Below are 8,575 nucleotides of genomic sequence, written 5' to 3'. Positions count from 1 at the left end.
GAATCAGGAAGACTTGATGCCATCTCCTCCCTCAGGCAAGTGTTAGCCATGTGACCCTAGGTGAGTCACTTAACCTGTTTCCTTGGTTGGTTGGTTGTTATTCTTCGTCTTCGAAGAGGACCAAAATGGTATCACCATTGTAAAGTGAAACTTCAGTGTGTCCAGCTGTGGCTGATCAAACCAATATGAGCTCGGAATGCTCTACCATAGGTTAGGCACAGATAGTCCATGTGAATATTTGGGGTGAATATCCCAAATTTGTGCATCATGCATTTACTTTGTGCTGTCTCAATTCTGCTTTGCTCAAAGAGCACAGCACTTTTTCTGATGTAGGTGCCACGCTGAGTAGTCCTGTGCCAGTATTTCCCATGTTGCACAGTCAAATCCAGAGTTCTTGAGAGAGACCTTGAGAGTGTCCTTGTATCGTTTCTTCTGGCCACCATGTGATCACCTGCCCCATGCAAGTTCTCCACAAAATAGTCTTTTTGGCAAGCGAACATTGTGCATTCCAACAACGTGGCCAGCCCATCAGAGTTGTGCTCTCTGAAGCATAGTTTGAATACTTGGCAGTTCAGCTCAAGCAAGGACTTCAGCGTCTGGTACCTTATCATGCCAGGTGATCCTCAGAATCTTCCTGACAGTTCCAGTGGAAGCAATTCAGTTTCCTGGCATGGCACTGGTAGACTGTCCATGTTTCACAAGCATACAACAATGAGGTCAGCTCTGTAGACCTTCAGTGTGGTAGTCAGTCTAATATCTCTTCTCTCCCAAACTTTTCTTCGGAGCCTCCCAAACACTAAGTTAGCTCTGGCAATGTGTGCATCAACCTCATTGTCAATGTGTACAGCCCTGGAAAGTACACTACCAAAGTAAGTGAACTTATCCACAGCATTCAAAACTTCTCCACTTGTTGTAACCTGTGGTTCCACGTATGGATGGTATCGTGGTGGCTGATGGAGCACCTGTGTTTTTTTGGTGTTAATTATTAGGCCAAAATTAGCACAGGCAGCAGAGAATTGATCCATACTTTGTTGCATCTCAGCTTCAGAGGCTGCATTGAGTACACAATCATCTGCAAACAGAAAATCATGCACCAACACTCCCTCCACTTTGGTCTTGGCTTATAACCTTTTTAAATTGAAGAACTTACCATCAGTATGGTAGTTGACCTTGACGCTGTGTTCATCCTCATTGAAAGCATTTGTCAACATGGTTGAAAACATCATGCTAAAAAGCATGGGAACAAGCACACAGTCCTGTTTCACTCCATTGGTGACTGGGAAGGCACGAGAGCATCGTCCACTATCCAGAATCCAGACAAACATGCCATCATGAAATTGACGTACAATATTGGTAAACTTCTCCAGGCAAACAAATTTTAACATAATTTTCCATAAGCCCTCACAGTTAACAGTGTCAAAGGCCTAGGTCAGATCCACAAATGTTGTGTACAGACCTCTGTTCTGCTCCTGGCATTTCTCCTGGAGTTGTCGGGCAGCAAACACCATATCGACTATTCCTCAGCCCTTTCTGAAACCACACTGACTCTCAGGTATATGACCATCTTCCAGGTGAAGGATCAGCCTATTAAGGAGGACTCTAGCAAGAATTTTGCCAGTAATGACTAAGAGTGAGATCCCCCTCTGACTGTCGCAGGACAATCTATTCCCTTTACCCTTATAGAGATGGACAAGGGAGGCATCTTTGAACTCCTGGGGGATAACCTCCTCTTGCCATATAATCTGGAAAATTTCAGTCAGCTTTTGTATGACCAATGGTCTCCCTGCCTTGTAAATCTCAGCTGGAATAGAATCAGCACCAGGTGCTTTGCCACATGAAAGGAGCCTAATGACCCTCAAAACCTGTTTCCTTACCTATAAAGTAAAGGAGCTGGACTTGGTAGCCTCTAAAGTCTCTTCCAGATGTGTACCCTGTGCTAGGCACCAGGGATACAGATATATAACAGTCTCTGCCCCTAAAGAGCTTACATTCTATTTAATTCATCCAACTAGGGAAACAAGAATGTGCCTGGCCCACTGCAAGTGCTTAATAAATGTTTATTGCTGGGTGAATTGATTGATAATCGCTTTAGTGCAGGGGTAGGGAATCCGTGGCCTCGAGGCCACATATGGCCCCCACAAGTACAGCCCTCTGACTGAATCTAAACTTCCTTGGACTCAGTCCAAAGGCTGCACCGAAAGACCTAGAAGGCCACATGTGGCCTCGAGGCTGCAGGTTCCCCACTCTTGTTCGAGTGAGACCAACTCTAGGGTTTTGAGTTCAGTGCTGGGCACCAAATTTTAGGAAGCATGTTGACATGCTGGAGACCTTCTGGAGAAGGTGGACTCAGATGGTGGGGCTACTGAGCACCATGTCCAGTGTGGATCAGCCCAAGGAACAAGGAATGTCTAGCCCAGAGAAGAAACTTAGTGAGATCATGAGGGCTGTCTTCCCTTATTTGAAGGGTTGCTACATAGAAACTGATTGATTTGTTCTACTTGGCTCCAAGGGGCAAGAGTCTGGAAGAATGAATGTAAGTAACAGAAAAAAAACCTCTTCCAGGGGAAGGAATGGCTAAGATATTCATTGAATGGGTGTATCTCACTCAAAGTGAGAATATGATAAGACCTTAGCTTAAAAGGGCCAAGGTCTCACGTTGCATCTTGGGCCATGTAAAGTCTTCTTGATGAATATCAGATCACTGGATCCAGATGGCTCTGGAGGAGAAAGTGAGGCTAGTGACCTTGCACAACCCTCCCTCACTCAAGTCAAAGTCAACTGCAAGTCATGTCACCATCTTTATGTCATGGTCCTCTTGGAGAATGAAGGAGAAACACAACAACACAACAAGGTATGGCTACCACAGTCTCTGAAGACTAAAGCTGAGCATCATCCAACAGGTGAGGGTGAGGTGGTTGTGAGTCAGATTCAGCACATTACTAAAAAACGCGAGAGAAGTACTGAGCCCACTGACTGAGAGGGAGTCTCAGACAGGGGTGTCAAATTCACATAGAAACTGGGACCACTGAACAGGACATAAGAATCCCCATGGGCTTCATGTTGATGTAAAAAACCACCCATCGACATTATCTATGTTTTAGCGTATTTTTTATTCATTTTGTTCAATATTTCCCATTCTAATTTTAATTTTCCCATTTTAATCTGATTCAGGCTGCACTCCACAGTATTGGGGGTCTTGTGCAACTGGCAGGCAGTGTGTCTGATGCCTCTGATCTGAAGGATGTCAATAGAAATGTGTACAGAGTGAAAAGAAGTTGGGTTGCTCAGTTGGTGAGATTATAATAGCTGGAATTCATATGACATTTTACGATTTGCAAAGCATTTCACACATGGCTCATTTGATCCTCACAACCCTTTGATGTAGGTACTGGTGGTATGATCCCTGTTTTACAAGAGATCTTGGGATAACAGATGAAATGCTCCACTGATGTCCAGGCAACATTAAGGCATCTGGAGAAAGACTCCTTCCTCTACCCCCATTCTAACCCCTACCCTGGAGGATGGGCAGGCATGACTGGCTAGCCTCTGTGTGTTTGTGGAGACTTCACACATTGGTGAGATTGAAGATCTTTTTTCTTTTTTTAAATTTAAGTTATTTTTTTTTTAACATTCTACAATCACTACCATAAAATTTAGATTTTAACCCCCCATGCCTACTCCCCACTACCCCCCTCCCTCCCTAAGATGGCATACAATTCTATATAGGATCTACATATACTTTCCTATTGAGTACGTTTTCACTCTAGTCATGCTATGTAGACGAACTAAAATAAATGGAAGAAATCATATAACAAATCAAAACATGATACACAAACACACACACACAAACATGATCTACTACATTCTGCAAATGAATTCCATAGTTCTTTCTCTGAGTGTGGAAGACATTTTGCTTTAGAAAACCATTGGGATTTTTTTTTTTAAGTTCTTGTGTTGTTACGAAGTTCCAAGTCTACCAGAAAAAACTCTCGCACACTGTGGTCGTTGCTGTGTACAAAGTTCTCCTGGTTCTGCTCCTTTCGCTCAGCCTCAGATCATATAAGTTCTTCCAGGCCTCTCTGAAGTCTTCTTGTTCATCATTTCTTAAGGCACAATAGTACTCCATTACATTCATATACCACAATTTATTCAGCCATTCCCCAATTGATGGGCATGCCCTTGGCTTCCAGTTCTTGGCAACTACAAAGAGTGCTGCTATAAATATTTTTGTACATGTGGGACCCTTTCCCATTGTTATGATCTCTTGGGGATATAGTCCTAGTAGTGATATTGCTGAGTCAAAGGGTTTTTGTAGCCCTTTGGGCATAGTTCCAAATTGCTCTCCAGAATGGTTGGATGAGCTCACAGCTCCACCAACAGTGAATTAGTGTTCCAACTCTCCCACATCCTCTCCAACATTTATCCTATTCCCGTTATGTCATGTTAGCCAATCTGACAGGTGTGATGTGGTACCTCAGAGTTGTTTTGATTTGCATCTCTCTCATCAGTAGTGATTTACAGAATTTTTTCATATGACTATAGATTGCTTTAATTTCTTCCTCTGAAAATTGCCTGCTCATATCCTTTGACCATTTATCAGCTGGGGCATGGAGATGGAAGATCTTTAGAAATACTGTAGAAGAAAAAAACATCGTAGTAGTTCTCCCAAATTATCCAGAAGGGGAACAAAGGCTATGGAGAGCAGCTGGAGGCGGTAAGGGAAAGCTGGATGGCCCCTGTGCCGAGCATGGGAACAGGCATCTCTGGCTGGAAGGGAAGCTCATTTTACAGGGGAGTCAGTAAACATCTATTAAGCGCCTGCTGTGTACAGGGTGCTGAGCTGTGGGGATGCACAGCTGGGATGTTTGGTGGCACCTGAAAGAAGCCTGAGGTCTGGGGAGTGTCCCAAGGCCCCAGAGGTGGCAAGGACAGGTGTGGACCCAGGCCCCTCCCTCCAGACCCGGTAGGGGCTGGACTAGATTCTAGCTGGGCGAGCCGGTGACCTGGGGGCGGGGCCTAGCCTTCGGGGCGGGGCCTCTGGAAGACGAGGGCGGAATTGGAGCTTGGGCTCGCGCGCCCTGCTGGCGCACGCTCTCATTGGCTCGTCCCTCTACCCAATCAGATCGCCGGGTTCGGGGAGGCAGCTTCTCATTGGTCCTGGTGGCGGCGCCGCGGGCTCTGATTGGCGCGGCCTCCGGGCTGCGCGGCCGGCTCCTTCGCGGCCGGGGACTGGCCGGGCGGCTGCGCAGGCTGCGGCCGCGGGAGGCGGCCCTTCGGGCGACGACGGGCAGCGGGCCATGGGTGCCGTGTGGGCGGCGGGCGGCGGCCGGGGCCCGCGGCTGCCGCTGCTGCTGACGGCGCTGTGGGCGGCTGCCGTGGCGCTGGAGCTGGCCTACGTGCTGGTGCGCGGGCCGGGGCTGCCGGCCGCTGGGCCCCTGGCGCGGGCGCTGCACCTGCTGCTGGCCGCCTTCCAGCTGCTCAACGTGCTGGGCAACGCGGCCCTCTTCGTGCTCCGGAACCCGGGCATCGGCGGCGTGCTGCTGGCGGGCCGGGCCCTGGGCTGCGGCTGGGAGTGAGTGCGCATGCGCGCGCCCGGACCGGCGGGGGGGGGGGCGAGGGGGAGGGGCCGGGGGGGCCAGTCCCAACCCCGGCCCCAGTCCTGCCCCGCGCCCTCGGGGCTCCTTCCTCGGGCTAAGGGGAAGCCCTCCCCGCCCAGCGCCGAGCTGGAGCAGGAAGTGACCCCAGGGCAGCCAGCTGGGCCTGGGAAGATAGGGGTTCCGATGATGCCTCAGACACGCCGGGCCTGGCCGGCCACCCTCAGCCTCAGTTTCCTCTTCTGTAAAAGGAGACTGGTCCCATCGGGCCCAGAGGAGGCAGTGCACCAAAGGGTTCTGGGCCTGTGCCTGGAAGCCCCCTCCCCAGACAGAGGTGAAGGGGCAGGTGCGGCCCGGCCTGACTCCCAGCGCAGGCTGCCCTCTGGCCCCCGAGGGGACGGCAAAGTCGTCGTGGTGGGGGGGGGCGGCCTTGGGAGGCCGGAGACCCTCGCCGACCTTTACGAGCTGTGTGATGCTGAACCTTGGTTCCGGTGCAGTGGCAGCACGAAATGACTCATAGTTCGCTGCAGAAGCATGAAAAGGCTTCCTGGGGAAGGAGGCCTTTGAACTGGGCCTTGCAGGATGGACACCGGTGCCAGATGCCAGATATGGGGAAGGGGGCTTGGTTCAGGCGGAGCTGGGCTTCATCTTGCCTCCCCTTCTCTTGCAGCTACTGCTACCAGTGCCAGAGCCAGGTCCCTCCGCGCAGTGGGCATTGCCCAGCCTGCAGGGTCTGCATCCTTCGACGGGACCACCACTGCGTGCTGCTGGGGCGGTGTGTTGGCTTCAGCAACTACCGGCCGTTCCTGTGCCTGCTTTTCCATGGAGCTGGCCTGCTGCTGCACGTCACAGCCCTCCTGGGCCCGGCCCTGGGCGCCCTGCTCCGGGCCCACTCTCAGCTGCACGCTGTGGCGCTGCTGCTGCTGCCCTGGCTCATGCTGCTCACTGGTGAGGGGGCTGGGCACAGGGTGGGGTGGAACGTAGCACAGGGGCTCAGGAGGGTCCTTCCTTGGTAGTCACCCTGGTATCTGCTCCCTTCAGGTGGTGTGTCCCTGGCCCAGTTCACCCTGGCCTTCATAGCAGACACGTGTGTGGCCGGTGCCCTGCTCTGTGGGGCTGGGCTGCTTTTCCATGGGATGCTACTGCTGCGGGGCCAGACCACCCGAGAGTGGGCCCATGGTCAGCGCCTTTATGACCTGGGGCCCTGGCGGAACGTGGAGGCAGCTCTAGGCTCCCGCTGGGCCCTCGTGTGGCTCTGGCCCTTCCTGTCCTCCCCACTGCCTGGGGATGGGATCACTTTCCAAACCCCAGGCTGAGGAGGAGCACGGGAGAAGAACAGACTGACAAAGTGGGAGCTGAGGAGCATCGAAAGCTGCAGCCAGGCATCCCCCCGCCTGAGCTGTCCAGGTTTGGGATCAAACTTTCATCACCCCCATCATCCCTCCATTCCCCCTTTCATTCCTGGCCCGTGGGCCCCTGGAATGTGTGTCCATTGGCACCCCCCTCCCCCAAGTCTATGATGAGGGTGGGGCTGTTGGGCCGAGCTGGGTTTGCTTCATTCTCCACCATAATAAAATCTTGATGTAACTTGGGGTTCTGTTATTTCCTCCTGTCAGTGATCTGGACTCTGGCCTGCTGTTGCAGCCCCTCTGGCTGTCCTGGATCAGACCATGATGGTCATTTAAAGGCCCAGGGTCAAGTGAGGGAGCTAGGATTTGAACCTGGGTGTTGGGCAGGGTCCAGGCTCCAAGGGGACTGAGCAGCTCCCAGCCCTGGGGAATGAATTGGTTGGAAGGACTCTGGAGAACATCTGCTCCAAGGCTAGGCCCCATGCTCTGTGTTCAGAAAGCAGATCCTGGGGAGGGGGTCTGGGTGGTAGGGGCAAGACCTACACAGCCAAGGTACAGGGCGATCTTTGCCATGACTTTTGTTCCTTCCAATTTACTGCTGAGAAAATGGGTTCAGAGAGGTCAAGGGACTGGGCCAGGGTCACACAGCTCCTGGAGCAGGGGCTCTCCTGACTTCAGAACTCACTCTCACTGGGAGCATTGCCTCATTTGTCCAGTGGGAATAACTGTTTGTTAATGGGATTCTGAGGAGAAAAACACTTGGGGATGATCTGGAGAACCTGTCCTCGCACCTTCGGGCTGCTGAGATGGATGCAGGGCTCTTATTCTGCCCAGGCCAGGGCTGGCTCCCTTATGTCTTGGCTTTGAGGCCCAGTGTCTATATCCATCCACAACCCTGGCCTCAGCTTCCCCATCAGTATGGTGATGGCCAAAGGGGCTTCTGGCTGGTCTTCCTTTCCATTAAAGGTCTGCACCTCCCTAAGCTTAGAAGTGGAGCAGCAGCTTGAGGGGGGAGCAGGGAGATGAGGGGGGCCAGACCTGCCACCCTTCTGTTGGCTGTGGCTTGTACTGGAATGACCTCCACTGTGGAGACCAGGCCTCCCCTGGCAGGGCAGCTTGCCCCCCAAGTCTGGGAGGGAGGGTGGACAGGCAGGACTTCAGCCCTCAATTCCCTAGCTCCTTCTCAAACCTTCCCTTGGCCCCCCAGGTCAGGCAGTCAAATGTTCTCTGGTATTTTGGAGGAGGAGCCTGGATTCCCATTTAATTTTTCGGTGTACCTAGCCCCCTCTGTAGGCCTGACAGGCCTTATCAGTTAGAATTGGTGGAGGGAGGTTCTTCACTGGGTCTTCCCAGATCTCTCTTCACCCAGTGACCCCTCTCTGTGTAGCCTTGAGGCTCTGGATGAGGGTTCTTGAGCCAGACAAGGGAGGTTGGGGTCCAGGGATCCTGGGTTACTATTGACTTGGGATCATAGAATTGTGAACCCTCAGAGGCCCTCTAACTCACTCACTGAGGTTCACAAAGGGGGTGAGCAGACCTGACATTCAGACCTAGGGAATGACTCTTTGCACTGCACTGGGTAGATGTGGGGTGAGAGACATTTAGAGAGGATCATTAAAGCTCACATTTAGA

The 8,575-nt window shown here is 52.0% G+C and overlaps 1 protein-coding gene across 1 annotated transcript; it reads left to right on the top strand.

Annotated features, from left to right (window-relative positions):
• The first annotated feature begins 5,242 nt into the window (after nucleotides 1-5,242).
• On the top strand, nucleotides 5,243-7,181 carry ZDHHC24 (zDHHC palmitoyltransferase 24). Its single transcript, XM_072639199.1, has 3 exons — nucleotides 5,243-5,572; nucleotides 6,265-6,542; nucleotides 6,636-7,181. The coding sequence occupies exons 1-3, from the start codon at nucleotides 5,298-5,300 to the stop codon at nucleotides 6,908-6,910; spliced, it is 828 nt and encodes a 275-aa protein (XP_072495300.1). The 5' UTR covers nucleotides 5,243-5,297; the 3' UTR covers nucleotides 6,911-7,181.
• Nucleotides 7,182-8,575: the final 1,394 nt, after the last annotated feature.

Source organism: Notamacropus eugenii, chromosome 2, assembly GCF_028372415.1.
Source record: "Notamacropus eugenii isolate mMacEug1 chromosome 2, mMacEug1.pri_v2, whole genome shotgun sequence".
Taxonomy (NCBI): domain Eukaryota; kingdom Metazoa; phylum Chordata; class Mammalia; order Diprotodontia; family Macropodidae; genus Notamacropus; species Notamacropus eugenii.
This window is presented reverse-complemented; position numbering and strand designations above follow the sequence as displayed.

Bases quoted from the DNA above. Each gene is read 5' to 3' on its own strand.
- ZDHHC24 (XM_072639199.1), top strand. From the start codon at position 5,298: ATGGGTGCCGTGTGGGCGGCGGGCGGCGGCCGGGGCCCGCGGCTGCCG. The intron at 5,573-6,264 runs GTGAGTGCGCAT...CTTCTCTTGCAG, and splicing joins GCCCTGGGCTGCGGCTGGGA to CTACTGCTACCAGTGCCAGA. The intron at 6,543-6,635 runs GTGAGGGGGCTG...TGCTCCCTTCAG, and splicing joins CTGGCTCATGCTGCTCACTG to GTGGTGTGTCCCTGGCCCAG.